The sequence below is a fragment of the Crotalus tigris genome, unplaced genomic scaffold (assembly GCF_016545835.1).
Source record: "Crotalus tigris isolate CLP2741 ecotype Arizona unplaced genomic scaffold, ASM1654583v1 scf7180000018599.1079084, whole genome shotgun sequence".
NCBI classification, from domain to species: domain Eukaryota; kingdom Metazoa; phylum Chordata; class Lepidosauria; order Squamata; family Viperidae; genus Crotalus; species Crotalus tigris.
In genome coordinates, this window is record NW_024097097.1 from 663,760 (window position 1) to 682,461 (window position 18,702).

The 18,702-nt window shown below is 40.2% G+C and overlaps 1 protein-coding gene across 6 annotated transcripts in view; it reads left to right on the plus strand.

The window, feature by feature from the left end:
• Window positions 1-3,760: 3,760 nt before the first annotated feature.
• Window positions 3,761-18,702, plus strand: part of PIK3R6 (phosphoinositide-3-kinase regulatory subunit 6) — a 36,705-nt gene continuing 21,763 nt past the window's right edge. For 2 of the 6 annotated variants that reach the window (XM_039355098.1, XM_039355103.1), the window contains exons 1-3: window positions 3,761-4,120; window positions 12,987-13,116; window positions 14,053-14,136. In XM_039355098.1, the coding sequence (XP_039211032.1) occupies window positions 13,104-13,116; window positions 14,053-14,136 (97 nt within the window). In that variant the 5' untranslated portion in view covers window positions 3,761-4,120; window positions 12,987-13,103. Of the gene's footprint in view, window positions 4,121-4,554; window positions 4,713-5,481; window positions 5,594-8,684; window positions 9,936-12,986; window positions 13,117-14,052; window positions 14,137-18,702 lie in introns of those variants that run through there. The other 4 variants (XM_039355099.1, XM_039355100.1, XM_039355101.1 and 1 more) reach the window with 4 other exon arrangements.

The window sequence follows — 18,702 nt, forward strand, 5'->3', positions numbered from 1 at the left end:
CAGTGTTGGGGAAACATCACACATAACGTTTTCCAAATCTATGCATAGATGACCTATAGCAGTGGTTTCCAACCTTTTCTATATCTTGCATCCCTACAACGCTTCTGATATATTCTCACAGCCCTTACAAAAGTTCGAAATAACAACAAATTATGCATATACACTATAATTTTGAAAACCCAAGTTTACGCACCCCCTGGAATATCATCTCGCACCCCTGGTTGAGAACCCCTGACCTATAGGATCTGCCAATGATACATGGGACAGAATACTAAAGACTAAATATTACAGACTCATCTCATCCTGGACATTCTGTTTTTGAACTATTACCATCTGGCAGACATATAAGATAATAAAAACAAAGACAAATAGTTAAATACTACTGTATAGTGCAACATTGAAGTGCAATATTAGGGACCGTGCAATGGTGAATAGAATGTGAAGGATGTTTGTATATAATGTATGTTATTTGTGGTTTTTACTTGTGTGTAGTGTGCACTGTGGACAGCACTTAATTTCATTGTGAGTTACATAATGACAATAAAGATATTCTATTCTGTTCTGTTCTGTTCTGTTCTATTCTGTTCTATTGATTTCCATTTGTCAGACATACGGTTTTTAGGGGATAACAATGATATGATGCAGGCATGTCACAGGACAAATGAATAAGGTAGAGTAAGATATCATAATGAAAAGTCAGCTTGATAATCATCTTCTTTGTCAATAATCCATGTTAATTTTCTGGATGGATCGACAAATCATGACCAAAGCTCTGATCACTTTTAAAATTATTCTGCTGTGCTCTAACATTTTTTTAAAATTTTCTCTACTTAAAAAATACTATGGAAAAATTCTTACTGTTTAGGAGAAGTATAGCATCCTGATTGGCAGTTCATATTCAGCCCAGCTCTTGTTTTTCCTGTCACTGGGCCAACCCTACAAACACTACTTCTTCCTCTTTCCTTTAAGGAAATGATTTCAAATTACTTATTTAATCATTCAGGCCTCTCTCCTTGTATTTAACAATATCAGAAAAAGGAGGGAGGGTTGTTGTTGAAATTTAGCATCCTCTTCCTTGCATCTTTCATTATGGATAATCTTCTATAGTGATGAAATTATCAACTGCTAGCTATTAGCATATATTGATATTTTTCAGACATGCATCCTCCCTTGAGCATTTGTAAACTAAGATTTCTCAGAAAGACAAATGCAATATTAGAAATGACAGAAATCCAATTTATTACAAAGGGGAATGTCTGCTGCTTACAAGTATAATCAGTATAATAAAGCCTTAAGATTCAAGATATATTAGAAAAAAATTTCCAGTTCAAACCTCTGGCTCCAGAAATGAAGAAGCCCAACCTGTGGTTAATTGTATGGCTCCAAGACCTAAAGAGGAAAAATGTAGCACTTTGTCAGGTATAAATCACAGATTTTATATTTCCCTTGTTGGTGGATTAGTGGGTAACATTATCTGCACTTTTAATCATCCACCATACATTTGAGGACTAAAAACTAACAAAAATACAAATCTAAGGAAAAAAAAAACTCTAATTAACCTGTTAAGACACTGTGCACAGGCTACTGTAATACAAGGCATATTGTCAAATTAGTTTTTTCCACTGTTAGTCATTTTGTATTGAAGCCATAGAAGTGATGAAAGATTCTCAAAAGGCATGCTAGTGAACATTAAGCCAGACACAATGATGCCATGGTTCCACAGAAGCTGCTTTATTATGATTCTCCACATCTGAAATCCACATATTTGGGAGTTATCCAGCTCTTAGACAACATGGATCTAGGAGAAATAGCCTAGGGATAATAACTTGAAGACACAGAAAAGTATCTAACTAGAGTGTGTTATGAATGGAACTGCGTATATATTTGTTTAGCAATTCTGATCAGATAAAGCAAGCCCCTGAAAGAACCATCCTCTTGAAAGGCTTCCTGCTCTGTGTCTGCAGGAAAGCACCTCTTGTAAACATCGGAACTTACTGTAATGTAGACATTATAGGAAGTCAGCCCTATAAAGAATTCTGGCAAACCCCTTTTTGAGTAAGACCTTTTATTAAAAGGTGTAAGATCATCTTTCTGCAGAAGGGTGCTGTACCTGAAACACTGCTGACCCAGATTAATGCTGGGTTAGATTTTTGAGAAAACATCTGATCTGGAATGAATCTGGACATCGGAAAGAACTGATACAAAGTCTTACTTGGACCAAAGCCTGGAGTAGAGTGAGCCTTCAAGGAGCAAAACAACAGTTGCCGCCAAAACTCCTGAAGCATGCGACTAGCTTTCTCGCACTCAATGCCTGTTGTGGCAGCTGGAATTTGACAGCTGGAACAGCTTCATTGAGTATGCCAAAGGTTAGCGTAGAGACTTACAGAAAGCCTATTCAGTGAATTCTTGTTGGGCTTTAAAAATATCCCCATTCTTCCTTAGAGCAGCTCATGTTATGTAATTCCTCTCATTTATCCTCATAACAACATTATGGAGGCTGAGACTTTTTCATTGTAGTGACCAAATTTATTCCATAGCAGATTTGGGGCTATGTCTTGGTTTAGTCACTATACCAGTCTTGCCCACCCTGGGAAGGGAATGATTGGAGTTGGAAGTTCCCAGGCTACTGCACCCAACAGAACGGGCATGTGCAGATCCTGTCTTAAGCAGTGGCATTGGGAGAATTGCAATTGCAGTGGCTATATTTATCGACCTTAAGTATGAATTATTTAAATCCACGTCCAAGACCTTTGGAGTGCAATGTGAAAGAAATACTGTATTACATCTCTTATGTATTTATATTATATATATATTAGAAGGCAGCCTTCCCAAACTGAAGCCCCTGGATGTGTTGGATTCCAACTCCCATCAATTAACTGATGAGTTAGGGGCTTAATTTCAAGAGAGATCACTGGTGAGGACCTTCTCTGCTTCAGAGAGATAGTCCTCAACTTACAACAGTTCATTTAGTGACCGTTCAAAGTTACAATGGCACTGAAAAAAAGTGACTTATGACCATTTTTTACAGTAACGACCACTGCAGCCTCCGCATGGTCATGTGATCAAATTTCAGACGCTTGGCAACTGACTCATGACGGTTACAATGTCCCTGGGTGATGTGATGCCCTTTTGCGACCTTCCGACAAGCAAAGTCGACGGGGAAGCCAGATTTACTTAATAACCTGTAACTAGCTTAACAACTGCAGTGACTCACTTAACAACTGTGGCAAGAAAGTTCGTAAAAGGGGCAAAACTCACTTAACAGCTGTCTCGCTTAGCAACAGAAATTTGGGGCTCAATTGTGATCATAAGACGGGGACTCCCTGCACTAGGTAATATAAAGGTCTTCTACCCAATCAACATCTGGAGGGGAAAACTGGCAAAGAATGAACTAAGGTAGGAGAGAGGAGGGAAAGCGAGTTGAGGCCAGGCGAGGGGAGTTGAGAGGCTTTTTGCTTGTGGAAAGGCGAAGCGGCCGAGAGGCTGGCAAATGCCGCCGGGCATCAAAGGAGAAGACAAACACCTGCCTGACCTCCCGCAAGCTCACGTGGACAGAGCTGTCTTCGTGGCCGTGGGCGAAAACACCCCCTCGGTGAAGCCAGCGAGGCACCGTCCTAGCCTAGGCTTCTGCGGTAACTCCCGTTTGGGTTCTCCCTGCCGGGAGGCGTCGACATTCAGTCAACTCCCGCTGCCGCCCATCTGAGCTCAGCGATTCCTCGGCGCCGAAAAGAAGACAGACAGACAGACGGGCGGGCGGGCGGGCGGAGTGGCAAAGCCAGGGGCCGAGCGAAGCAACCCTCGGACAGGAAAGGAAGTGCGTCTGTCCTCTCGCAGGGCGGCGAGGATCTTTTTGTAAGCTTCGGCTGAGCCGCCCTCGGGCAGGAGGTAAGCGGCCGCCCGCGGAGAGAACTTCGAGAGAGCGAGCCAAACCTGCCAAACGCTTCCTGAGCAGCCGAGCCAAAACCCAAGACGGCGCGCGCGAACAGGCCGGCGCGCGGATGAAGACGGCCCCTTAGCGAGGCGCCAGATGGCTCCCTTTCTCAAAGGGTCCTTCGGGAGTTCAGGCGAGGACCGATCTCGGGAGGCTTTCGAGACTGTCCCCGGTTTTCTCGCCCTCAAGGTACGGCTGCTCTCTCGGAGCCCGCTTTTCTCGCGCGTCCTGGGATCCCGCTGCGGCTGGCCCCTTTCCTCAGGTTGACGGAAGAAAAAGACGGGGCGCAGCGACAGACAGGAGAATCCAGTAAAGGAGGCGTTTGGGGGCTCCTCGTTAAGATTTCCGAAGGAACACCAATGCTGGTTAAAACTCTTCCGGAGGCTCCCGTTAGAAAGCTTTGGAGCCACTAGGAATGGGTCTCTCCAAAATCTCTCTGGCTCTCCGCGTTGTTGTCCGATCCATTGGGGGAGGGGGGGTGGTGGAAAGGGACGGCGAGTGTTTTGGCCATATCTGGAGCAGGAAAGTTTTGTGTGGCGAGGGACAAAGTTGCAGTCTTTGGGAAGTGGCGGGGTGGGGTGGGGTGAAGGGTGAGGGAAAGAAGAACCGCACTCTCTCTGCCGGATACCGATGCTTCCGCCTGCTAAGTGACAACATCAGCCAGTGTCCCGTGCAGGGAAAATTGTCCCTCCGGCAACTGGGAAGGCGGGAAGGGAGAAATGCAGCGCGGCAGACTCGATCCCAGTAAACAAGGGCCATCAGAACTGGTGCTCAGCAACAGGTATTTCCCAGTCGACTCGGGGCTATCCCTGCAAAGGGGAGCCAGCGGTGCTCCCCTCCACTACCCTCGGCGCGCCTGGCAGGAGCGGGTTAATTTTGATTTGCGTGTTCAAATTCCTGGCAGAAACACTTCGCCCTTGTTTCCAGATTACCCTCCACCCTGGGACAGGAAAAACTGGAACAGAGGTGCGAGGATGGCTGCGATTGCTTTTGGGAGGCGGCTTGTCGGTTTCTTTGCGCAATTGCTAGCTTGTGTTACAGGAGCTTTGCCCCTCAACGCATTTAGCTGGATGGGTGCCCTCCTGCAGCCGGGGCCACATAGCAGCTGCTCCTCCTCTCAGTTTAAGGCTATTTATATAACACCCAAAGAGCCTCCTCAAAGAAACATGTAATTAGCCAAGCATTGATTCTTCCTGGGTGAATGTGTGAACTGGAACTACTGGAGACCCTTAGGTTGGAGGTGGTACCACAACCCTGTTTGTGATGTTTGAAATGTGGTGCCCAGTTTGCATGTTGAAGCTTCCATGCACTGAGACCAGAAATAGCTTCATTTAGCTTACTGGGGTGGCTGGTATTCATCAAAGTTTTATATAATTTTCTTTCTCCCTACTTAGAAATGTCCAAGGGGTTGAATTTGGAACTTCTGCATGAAAAAAATTGTGGTCTATCAGCCTTTGATGTTTCTGCCATTAAATGGTTAATATTAATGTGAGCGCCAATGCAATGAGTCTCTTGGAAGCTGTGGGAATTTCTTCCCCATCTAATTTCAGGCTTCATGAAGACTTCAACAAAAGTGGGTTGGTCCTCAAATCCTGTTCATCAGCTGGAGGAAAGGCGATGGTGGGCAAATGTGATTTCAATTGATCTCTACAGCTTGCATGGGTATGCTTTCCATTTCTGTTAACTTTGCATTCATTCTTATGTTTTTGTGATCTTGATGGATCAGTTGATTTGAGTGCTAGCCATACAGAATGACAAGTGTTTTTGTACTACAGCTAGGTGCAAGAAACACGTTTAATTAGGTCACATAACAAATTTGTATGGCTTTCTTAATAATAGTTCATTGGTTAGCAACTTGTAAGAACCCAACCCTTTTCATTACTGTAGTTTATTACTCAGTGAATTGAGCAAATCCTGAGTCAGAACTCAGGAGAAATGAGTGAGACCTTGTCTCCATTGCTACCCCAATTCATGTTAGCCATGATCACTTCTGTATAAAGTTTTGGAGGCAGAACTACTTTAACAGGTCTTTGGATGTGCTGCTTCATTTTATGAACAGATTCGGCAATATGTCGGATTTCCTACTGTATTATCTCTTCAGTTGATATTCTGAAAATGTCACTGGAAATGGTATCAGAGATGCTAAATGCTTTCTGAAGCCCTCATCCCATCTAATTAAATGTGATGAGTTGGAGAAATTCTCCAAAGGATCGTTCACGTTTAAGAACTGATGTGCATATCCTTCTGGCTAAAGCTATAACTCACAAAACACCTGATATGTGGGAAAAGACCATCTCTTTTAAAAGCACCAACTCTTATCAGAATCAACCTATTTTTGCATTTGCATATATGGAATCATAGTCTCTTTTGCCAGCTTTCAGCCACTTCTCGGAATCATTACCACATTCTTTCTTTTACAAGTCACTACATGTTTACTTAGAAATAAGTTCCATTGAAACTAGTAGACTTTCCATATGATAAAACATGCATGGAATTCTGCTCCCAGTTTCTGGTTCCAGTCAACAATGTACCTGCTCTTTTTCTGTTCTGCAATACGCCACTTTTCTCCTTGGATGCATCATTTTACTACAGAGAGTAAAAGAGACATAGATTGCAGCCTAAGACTAAAATAGGCAACAAAGCCAATTAGCCATTGAACATAAAAATTATAATTCCTGAGCGATGCCCGTCTGACGTATTTTATTGTATTTGTTTCTAAGGTTATCATATTAACCTTTGCAGCAAAGGTATAATTTCTGAGTTTTCACGATTACCTGTAGTCCCCAAAGCATTACACAAATATTGTTGAGTTAAAACAAATGAGGTTTTTAAATGCAATTGCTTCATTTAAATTAATGTTGAAGCTTAATTAAACCAAAGAAGTCAAATAATGTGTTGTTCCTACCCACTTCTTTCTCATCTCCCCACCCACTCTTCTGCAGTGTGCCCTGTACATGCCAGTGAGAGATGAAATTAGCTCCTGCCCTGAAATGCTTATATCTGAGCTTTACAACAGTATAATACAGTCTTTCAAGTGAGGCCCTGTCTCCTCCTGGGTCTCCCCAAGCTAAATCCGAATATAGCAATAGATTTTGCAAGTTTTTCCACCCTCTTTAAAAGGAAAGGGAAGACCCAAGCTAAAATTAGAATTGTATAGAAAATGTAGTCTACTCAGTTAAGCAGTAGAATCCCACTCAACACACTGAAATTAAATGGATTGGGGGAATTGTTTCTTTACTTTGCAGCATACTGCCTTCAACCACCATAAATACAGAGGCTGCGAAATTAGTAAAATTAGAGTCTGTGAGGGCAATGACTGTAGAATTAAAATATGGTATATTTTATAAAAACTCCAGAAAACTAAAAGCTGCAAAAGCTACATGACTAATTAAAATTAAAGTTTTGTAAAATTGTAGAGATGAATAGTGAAACAATTTACTTTTATTTTACTTAATTTATTTTATTTTATTTTCCTCTAATGTTCTGTGGATCCTACATCATTCTCTAACTATGTGGAAATGTCCTTGTAGTCACCAAGAATCAAGCTAGATTTAAGGGGCCTTGACTTTTGAATACTGTACTTATTCAGATAATAGATGCTAGTAGGTTTCAAAATATTTGATAAAGTAGCCAAATTCATTTTATACAGCTGGTTTCAGTGGGTTCTTTAAAAACTTTTCTTTTTATGTAGGAAAAGTTTATGGGCTAATATATTTGCTAATTCTTACTGGCGCTATAAAGCTTCTTGTGATTTTTGCTGCACAAACTAACATAATTAACCTTGTAAATTCCAAAATCTTTTATAGTAATAAAACAGGAGAAAAAGCAGAAAATTTTAGATTTTTTAAAAGCAACTTTTACAAAAGCATACACTTTCTGTAACAGACTGCTTAGATTTCTGAGCACATTTTCAATCCAGAACAAACTTTACCTTATTCTATACATTCATTCTAGCCACTAAAAAAAAACAGCCCATTTCTCCATATATCAATATTGCCTTTTGTGTCTTATTATTGACTAGTTAATTTAAGCCAATTTTAGCAAACATCCAGCATTCAGTTTTAAACATACTTTACTCAACGGAACTTTGAAGAGAGCGTGCCTAGGACCACATGCAAAGTCAGGTTTCCTGAGATTCAAGATACATAAATAATGAAGAGATTGGCATATTACTTTTCAAGAATGTCAATGAAAAACAGCAGACTTAGAGATCAAGGAAACCACCAGCTGTTTGCAAGACAAGTCAGTTTTTATTCCCTCAGACTAGAGCAATTGCAAAATTTGCTTGGATTTAATTTTGTCCTAAAACTAGCAGAGGCGCATGTACATTTTATTTTGCTACTTTAGTCAGTTGCATAAGAATAAACAAAGGTAATGTGTCTTTTGATTGCCTTGAATGAAAGGCAATCTGCTGATTTGACATTCTGAATCTTACTTTAAGTAAGGTATCCCCCCTCCCAAATATGGGGCTCAGAACAGTTGCCTTATCTTAAAAGAGGTCCCAATGACTTACACACATTTTACAAACTGTGTGGCTTAAAGTTAATATCTAAGAATTGTCTTCCAGGAAATGCAGGGAAATACTTCATTGTCTGCTGTTGCTATATGTCAAGGTATAGCCAACTTCTGTTGTAGAATTGCTTCCTTAAGAGTGATGGGAGTTTGGCGGCTGTTTGTAGCTTCAGCAGTCACTGATGGCTCTGACAAAAGGTGTAAAGAGGAAGTTTGTCTACAACAACTTCTGCAGTGACTGGGGTCCTAAAATAGAAAACCGGAAATGGTTAGAGCTGTTTCTGCAATTAGGCCCACCCATGATGAGAAAGGAAACTTTTAGTCCTCAAAAAAAAATCACTAGTAGAATCATTAGGTGTTGTATTTTGAATGGACACATGATCAGATGCCTTTTGCAAAACATCCAGCGTGATCAGTTCAATTATATTTTCGATGATTAAAATGTTATATGGATTGAAATTTATCAGGCCACATTTTGGTTTTGAAAATCTAATGCAGTAATGACTTCTGTAGCATTGTATATACAATAATTCCCAGCAAGGTAAGGATTTAGGTCTCTAATAAAGGTTTAATGAAAGTGCTGTATTGCTTCATCTTCATGAGAGAAGAAAGGTCTGTTGGTAGCATATTATTCTGGGGCAGTGGCACAGTTGAACAGTGCCATGTTTTTAGACCTCCTAGCTTGTACCAAGGACACTGGAAGGCCGTCATTTACCCTTTCCCCTATATTGGCTTTATCCCCCTCCCCTTTTCTGCATGGAAAATGAACTTCCAGCACCAACACAGCAATACCAACACTCAAACTGTTTTTGCCCTTTTTGATCCCCTCCCTAGGGCTGCAGGGGGATTGACACCTCCACAACCCCAGCAGCCAAAGAAGGAGTGCCCATTTTCATCATTTAGTAAGTTGTTTCCACAAAATGGAGGGAATTAGTTCACTAGAGAAGTATTACTCTTATCCCAAATAAGCCTACTCTAGCCTTGGTCTTATCTCTTTTGGATACATTTGCAGGGTCAATCAGCTGGGTTTAAATAGGTATTTCCATGACCCAGTTAAGCATGTTGTGCAAAAGGCCAGTAATTCTTCCTCTCAATTGCTATCCAATGGCAGGCATCTTAAGTAGAGGCTGCTTAATGCAGTTTCCAAACTTGGCACCCCCTAAATGGCTTGAAATACAGGTAGCTCTTGACTTAAGCCATTTGTTTAGTGACCGTTCGAAGTTACAGTGGCACTGAAAAAAGTGACTTTTGACTATTTTTCACATTTACAACCACTGCAGCTTCCCTGTGGTCACACGATCAGAATTCAGATACTTGGCAACTGACAATGTATTTATGATGGTTGCCAGGTCCTGGGGTCACGTGACCATATTTGCAACCTTCTGACAAGCAAAGTCCATGGGGAAGCCAGATTCACTTAACGACTGCATCACTAACTTAACAACTGCAGTGATTCACTTAAGAACTGTGAAGAAAGAGTGAGGCAAGAAAGGTGAGGCAAATGAAGCAAAATTCACTTAGCAACTGTCTTGCTTAGTAATGAAAATTATGGGCTCAACTGTGGTCATAAGTCGAGGACTACCAATTGTGGTCATAAGTCCCACCACCCATAGTGCTGCAAGCATTCCAGATAGTTGCAGTCCAAACTAGATAAGAAATGCTTGATCAAGTGAGATGCAAGTTGTAAACTTTGTAAAATATTTGCTTAGAACTGAAAGGATTTCCTTCAATCACTCTCACAGAGTCTTTAGGAAGAATTAGAACACCTGAACCATTTCCAATCATTTCCCACCATTTCCCAATATACCTCAAAGTACTTTGGGGTGGAAATATCTTGTTTGTTTTTTCTAACTGCTTTCCTGGTGTCTGGCGAAATGATACGTTCCCCCCCCCCAACCCATGTCAATGAAACTTGCAGCTTATTAACTACATAAGTCTCCTGATTTTTTTCTGATGGGAATCAACTCTTACATGTGGTTTTGTGAACCGCTGAAAATTGTTTGGTACTTAAGATGAATAATGAGTGAATTACTTGGGAAGACTAAAAAAAAATAGAAGTACCTGGGCACATTATCCCACATCTTTGTTTGCAAACCTCTAACTTTTTATAGCCACACAATATTTTAATAACCCAGTTATTTTAAAAAAATCCCAGGACAGTGGAAGTACCATAAATATACAATACGGAGGTAGGGAAATTAGCTAATGAGTTGTATGCCAGAGCATACAATGAGCCCTGAACATCTAAATGTGAGTAATTTTAAATTTAATAAATGTAATTACTGATTTTGATTATTATTTTTGTCACATTAAAAATTGTACTTTGATAGCAACATCTAAGGGAGTTTGGAGGGAATACCAGTCTTGAAACCTTGGGATCGCTACATGCCTATCCCTGTTTTATGCATTCATTATATGAGTTTCTGAATCCTAATGTCTCAAAAATATCCTCAGAGTTTATATTGATTTTGTTTCACAAGTTACTTCTCTAGAAATTTTTAAGCCCATGTCTTGTCACCTGAATTCTTGTAAGTATGTATATGCGCATGTTGATATTTACGAGGAAAGTGGTAGCACATTTTGGAACAACCACTAGTATGAATCCACCCACATTTCAAAAGATTGTTGTGGTGGCACTTCTTGTTTTGCAGCTGAGGAGAAACTGATGCCATTATCTTTGCTTGGGCTCACTGGATTCATTCTCAAGCATGAATGCATGAATTCCATAGTGTAGCCCAGCCTGTATGCTCTAGGGAGGCCAGGTGATGTGAGGCTGTGGAATAGCTAACAACAAAAGCATTTTACAAGGTTGGCTTTACCATTAAGCTCTTGGTCCAAAGGTGCTGGATAATTGCCTCAAAACTGGGCCAAATACACTGGAGTGTGGAAAATATGGCAGGGGGACAAAGCCACTGAATCCATGTGGCTTCTAACAGGCTGGTGGTATCTTCTTCCAAAGAGGTTCAGGATGAAATTGGGAGAGGGAGAGCCTGTGACAAGAAAATTTGCATATCAGGAGACTCTGGAGATCACTTTGAATGTATTATCAGATATTGCAGGTATGATAATATCTGACTTGACTTTACTGGCTTCAAACATGTTAAGAGATCTGTAGTTTCAGGGCAAGAGGGAAGAGACGATACATTCCATTTTCTAATCCTTTCAAATATTTTCAGGTATTATCAACACTGGTGAGGCAGGTAAAGCAAGTCTATCTTAGGTATGTTTCTACATGATGGAAATTGGCAGGTTTAAATGGCCTATTTTAGAGATCTGGCTGGGTATATAGATCCCGTAATATAAATGATTAGCTTATTGTTGTTTGGCTGTCATGAGTTTCCTTATGCTCTGTATAGCATACTAAGGTAAGTGAGACCTTCTTGATCTATGGCAGTCTCAGAGTATTGTATTCAAACTCTAACCATGCTGTATTTTCTACTGCCAGACCTTCACAATATCATTTCCTATGTTTACTTTGGAAGCCCTTTCAACATGCTTGGAAGCTAGGATGGGTCTATAGCAGTGTATTTACAATTACAGGACAAGTATCCCATAGGTAACAGTCTGTTCATCATCTTAGCTAACTCTGTTCTGCCTGTCAGCATCCTGAATAGCAATGGTTTATGCTCAGCTGGCCTCACAATATTTAGTGTTGTTGTGGAATGTCGCACATTCTAAGACAGCCTTCCTCTAATCTGATGCAGTTGAGCTATATTGACTCCAAATTCCTACTATAGTCATATGATAAAGCTACTAAAAGGATTGTAGTTCAGCTCATGTAGAGGGTGGCAGACCAGGAAGGCTGTTTTAAGCCTGAGAACACTAGCCAAAAAAAGTGTACAGGTAGTCCTCGACTTACAACAGTTCATTTAATGACAATTCAAAGGTAGAACAGCACTAAAATAAATGACTTATGACCACTTACAACTGTTGCAACATCCCCATGGTCACATGATCAAAATCCAGATGCCTGGCAAGTGGTTCATATTTATGATGGTTGCAGTGTCCCAGGATCATGTGATCAGTTTTTGCAACCTTCTGACAAGCCAAGTCAATGGGGATTCCAGATTCACTTAACAATCGTGTTAGTAACTTAACAAATGCAAACGATTCACTTAACTGTGGCAAGAAACATCATAAAATGGGGCAAACTCACTTAACAAATGTTTTCCTTGGCAACATAGATTTTGAGCTCAATTTATGGTTTGTAACTTGAGGACTACCTGTATTGCATCAAGATAAGTTTCAGGTTTTATCCTATGAATTTTTTCAACAAAGGAATGGATAACCCTGACAGACTGAATTCTCACTGCAGCCTCCAATATGTTTGTAAAAAGAGCTCTGGAGGATTACAATGCTGAGGAGTTTGGGTGGAGTGGGGGCTGTAGCAGCAGGAGGGAAAGGAAATCTCATTTCATGCACTTGTGTGAGTATGGATTTAATTCTGAACACTGAACTGCTGTGGGAGGCAAACCATTTCATCCTTTGCTCTTCCACGCAGCAGTTCACAACCTCTGCCTTACACCATCATCTTATTTTGCAGAAGCAGCACAGGAACTGAGGCCATGCTGAGTGAAACTGAGATCTCCGTTCACCTAGCTCTCCAAAAGGCGTGGCTGCAATTAAGCTTGCAATCAACTCCTTTAAACACTGTCCAGATATGGAAAACCCAGGTCTGTGCTTGGTATTAGAGCATGACATTCTAATTAGGAAAAGTGAAATGGTTCCAATTTTCTTTTGCTATCCTTCCCTGTTGGGGGAAAAAGAAAAAAGAAAACACAGGAGAGTGTCAAACACAACGTTGTCAGCTGATCAGATAAATTTCTTTATTGCTATTCGCCTATTTACAAAAATCTCACCAGGCTAACAGCACTCTCTTGAGAACAACCATATAAGCACTTCAGGCCTTTGTGGGTGTGTGGGTGTGTGTTAGGTTTCTGCTGCTTCCTCCCTTGCACAGATTCCAAGCTAGCCAGGTTATAGTTCCACTCCCAACCTCCCAACCTGCCGATTCCGTCAAAACAGCTAGCTATGCTTAAACACAAGGAGCACCCAAAGAGTCTTAGGGTGCCTTGAAATTAAACATTATTTATACTTAAAGACTGCATTAAAAAACTATTATAGGCTTGATTAAACTCACTTACTATAAAAAATGAACATTGTTGCAATTTTCTATCCTCTTTGTACTCTGTCCTCTTTTTACAATACATAATACGTATAAACCTATAGATAATTCATGGCTGATAGTAATTGCTGATGGGTTGTTTAAATAAAAATATCATTTTTTAAAATAAATTGAATTGTTTACATATGGTACTCTTCAAGTTTTGTTTGTAAATAGTGCCAGGAAAGAAAGTGGGTATGGAAAATACTGCTGAGAATATTTTGATTTTATCCATGTTCCACAATATTGATTTATTAGTCATAACTATGGTACTGCTTAGCTTAATGTACATATCTCAGATAGGAGCTAACAATACTACTGATATATTACCAGGATTTTGCCTTTATTGATAGGGGTTATGTATATGTAAACTTATGTAAGTTTGTATGAAACTAAAAAATTAGAAATCACTGAACCGCATGTTGATTATTTCTTCTGCTTCAAGAGGTTGAGTCAGACTTTCTCCGAAGTGTGCATGCCCTTCTTCGGGAACTTGATGGCCATCATCCAGCCTTCCAGAGTGAGAGAGGTAAGATCACTCCAGATTGCCAGCCTTCCAAGAGATAGGTTGCTGTGTGCTTACACTTCCATTCTGTCAAGCACAGGAAATCAGGAAATCCAGGCAGTTCAAATGAATATAAAGGTCTGTTGCAAGCTTAAGCTCTCTTCAAGAATCTATTAGCTAATTTATTAACTAATAAGGCAAATTAGTGGTAGATAAGAGCAATGGGATTCAAGATCGGCTGGACCTAGATTTCTTGTGGGCGTAAAGGAACTCAAGACTGAAGACGCATTTGACCCCTCCCTCAGGCTCAGCTTGATCATCTCCTACACATTCTGTCTACATAAGCTGGAGCAAAGAAAGCTTGACTTTCCATGCTAGGATGTCATTCACTTGGAATTTGTTTTTGGATATCTTACTTAGTGAGATTCTTGCTCAAAGATGAAGTAATTGATCTGATCCTAGAAGACAAATCTCTGCCCATTAAATTCTTCATTACCAATAAAACTACAGAAAAGAAGCAATTGCTTCTTGTCAAAGAACATGCTTTGTAAAGATGAAATTTCCATCGGTCATCTCTAGTTGAGATATTTCAGGCAGAGAGATAGCAGAGCTTTGCCTAAAGAAAAGAGAACTGCCAAATGGTTGAGTAGAACATTGATCAAATCCAGCAGATTCCAGATGGTTCGTCTTAATGTATGCTAGGAATAATTAACCCACATAGGGTAGGTTCACACAACATGCTTAAGTGGATTATAAGCATGTCATGAATAAACTTTCAACCTAAAATAGCTCTGGAGTTGTCTGGGGACAAATTTCTGATAATTCACGAACCATCCAGCACCAGATTAATATTTTACACAATTTGACCTCTATTTGAAAATTGATACTTTAGGATCTTGGTGGGTGCTGTTTATGTAATGTATTCCTTTCATTTTGCAATATATGTATTGGAGCTTTTTAACCCCAGATCCTCTCTCGCCTTACCTCAGGGTCAGGTTTTGGCCCTATATAAACAACTGCCAGGATGCTCCTCTCCTGATTATAATCCTTTTATTAACCCCTCTTGTGACGATATTTTGTCTAACAAAACAAAAAAGAGTGAAATGTAGAGTTGAGGACCAGGAAAGGTTGTGTGCAGAATACTGCCCCTCCAACACCTGGTTGTCTCTTCTCTACATTTATCTCATTCCTTCACATCACCATGGCGATGTGAAAGTGCACAGCTTGTGCAGTGACCTTGCCTGCTTGATAGCAGCTAGCTCACAACAACAAGATGTTATTGCCAACTAGTCCCTGTTTCTGGCCTCTGGCTTCTATATTCTTGAGGATTGGTAAAGGAGTTTAGCCAATGAAATGCTATTGTCATGTAGAAACTTTTGCTGCTTGTGAACTACAGTATATAAACAATAAAATGCTGCATACCAGCAGCCATTTTTTGCACCCTGCAATGACTGAGCACTGATTACTACAGCTGGTGCCCTCAGGGACTTTTGGGAACCCCCCCGGGGATGAAGTGACAGCCAACATGCTTACCATCATCTGGAATAGACCCCTAAGTGCACTTTTGTCTTACGAGACCCCTCAGTGGTAAGTATGGGTCGTAAATTATCTCGGCACCAGCAAAGACAAAAATCAGGCATAGAGCCTGAAGCAGACGTAAGGAAGCTGGGGGCTGAGGTAGGGAAACACTGCCCTTGGAATCCTGAGCACTGGACGCTTAGGCTAAAAGATAGGGCACAATTTACATCTTGAACCTTGGGCTCCAGTACAAATATCGATAATATTCAGTGCCATCAAGCAAGGGAAAAAATGTGGCTCAGATGCTTCAGAAGGGCAGCAATTAACTACCAGCCCCCCTTCTGATTACAATTAAGTAAATTTTATTCCTCATAAAACATCTTTAATTGGATTTCTAGCTCCTTCTGAAGAGGCTAATTCTTTTGCTTTTTCTCAGCCATCATACACCCCCACAAGGAAAATATTAGCGGAACTATCTTGAAGTAGGAAAAAGATAATAAGGAGAATCATCAGAGTAATTTAAAGACATAAATTAACTCAAAATGTACTCCCTCTGTAAAGTGTTTTGAACAATTGGAATGTTTTGAAACTTCATGTGGCTGTTAAGTTTAACCCTGTCAGACAATGTCTGGTGGTGCTTTGTGTTATATATATGTGTGTGTGTGTGTGTGTGTGTGGGGCCACTCAGAATATTATGCTTGGGCTTGGAATGGTGAGAAAAATGGGAGATGATTAGGGCCCTCAAAACCACTTTTGGTTGGAATCACCTCATTATTTTTCTCGCTTCTTGCAGGACAAGTAATACGTCTAAATAAATGTTGTTGTAACAGTATTTGTGTATATATGTTTGTCTGTGTTGTTCTGTGTTATTTCCAAGACTTGGAAGAGGGTAAAACCCTCTCTGATAAAAACAATACAAAAAGGCCTTATTAAGAGTACATGGTTTGCCTGGAGAAAGTATGAAATGAAATATTTGTATGTGGAATTGTTTTATGCAAACAGCATGGAACTGAATGAGTTAATTTGTTGAAGTGTGTGTTAGCCCTCAAACCCCACACCCCATCCCAAAATGTTTTATTTTTTATCCAGGTGGTTGCTAAAATGATAACCTTAGGATGCACACGAGCTTGCCATCAAAATGGAACTGATTTAATTAATATTGTTTTCAAAAATAACTTATCTCTTTAGTGTATTTTAACTGATTATATAGGCTGTATTTCATATCATTTGCCTAAAGATCTTTGACTTGCTTGTTTGTTTTTTCTGATGGGGGTGAATGAGAGGAGCAATTGCTTACAAGGATCCTCATGATGATACCTGGAAAGTGTCCTACACTGCAATGCAATCCTCACCACAATGCTCAGAATTATCTGCTGTTATTTTAGCTTTTCAAACCTTTTCTCAACAGCCTTTTAACTTAATCTCTGACTCTCATTATGTGTGCCAACTTATTTTTACTCTTTCAGGTGCTTACATCACGCCCAGGATTGACCCCAATCTTATGACTTTGTTTTTCCCTTTATAGCAGCTGCTACAAAACTGAAAGCATTTATATTTTATTTCTCATATACGCAGTCACTTCTCCCTTCCTGGGCCAAATTTTTTTGTATGTCTTTTTTATGTCTTATGTCTTTTATGTGGTTTTGCCTCTAATCAATTATGACAAATGGATGTTATCCATGTTCTCTCTTTTTGGCTTCCTGGAAATATATTCATTTATCCATTGATACCTATTTAGAAACAATTTCCCCCACCTCCACGAGGGGAAACAGCTTCACATGTTATTTTTCATCTTTTTTGGGCCGTTACAGCCCTGGGTAAGCCCTCTTCCCTAAAAACTGATAATAGGCCAGCCTATTCCTAATTAGGAATATTCCTATTCCTAATTACAATTTACAATTTTGTACAACCTGAAATATTGTTTTTACTCATGGTCTTCCCTATAATTCCACGGGTCCCATCGTGGAACGTGCTGTCAGTCTTTTAAGAACTGCCTTCACAAACAAATAAAAAAGGACGGATCATCTAGGGTACCCAATTTGTCATGGGTAATACAACAGGTTCAAAAAGTATTATTTACATTACACCAATTGAATATTTCCATTCAAAATTTGACCACTTATCAGAGACACTTTCAACAGAAAACAAGCTTGCTTCCACCTCTGGTATATTATCGGGCATTACCAGACAAAGCATGGTTGGGACCAGTCCCTCTGATCACTTGGGGGCGAGGCTATGCCGCTTGTGCTTGCTCCTACAGGACCTTTGTGGATTCCAGCACATTATGTTCACCCAGCCAGGGATGTCATGGCACCAGTCCCTGGACCCAGTCCCAGATATGGCAAGGGTGATTCTACAGATGGCACAGCAACCAATCCGATCCTGACATGATAGGCAGCCAGTGACGTGAGGAGATGAAAAGAACTTGACCCCCGAGAATCTGCGCGCTGCCATTTTTGCGGTTTTCACTACAAATTCCTTATCCATCATTTGTTTGTGTCTGATCGTTAACATCTGCCCTTTGACAACAGCAACTGTCATCCCACCCAAATAATCATTCGAGCAATGAATGAAGCAAAATCTAACATCACACAATATGGAAAATTTGCTTTCTACATGTTTAGTCCCTGTTTGCACCCCTTCTGCAGTAATTCAAAACTTCACTGACTATAACAGAATTTTATTCAATGGGAACTTTAACATTGGCTATATCTCTAGTGGGCGTGCCAGGACTTGCTGTTCGTGCTCACCTCAACATTAATGCTATTACATGTAATTTAGCAAAGACATTAATGCTATTTCTTCAGCTATTTCAGCAATCAACCATGAATTGCAAGATTTGAGTAAGGCTATTTTGCAAAATCACGCTGCAATTGATTATTTGCTTCTGCACCAGCATTTGGGTTGTGAAAGTTTTGAGGGAATGTGTTGTTTCAATATTTCTGATAATTCACGAACCATCCAGCACCAGATTAATATTTTACACAATTTGGCCTCTATTTGAAAATTGATACTTTAGGATCTTGGTGGGTGCTGTTTATGTAATGTATTCCTTTCATTTTACAATATACG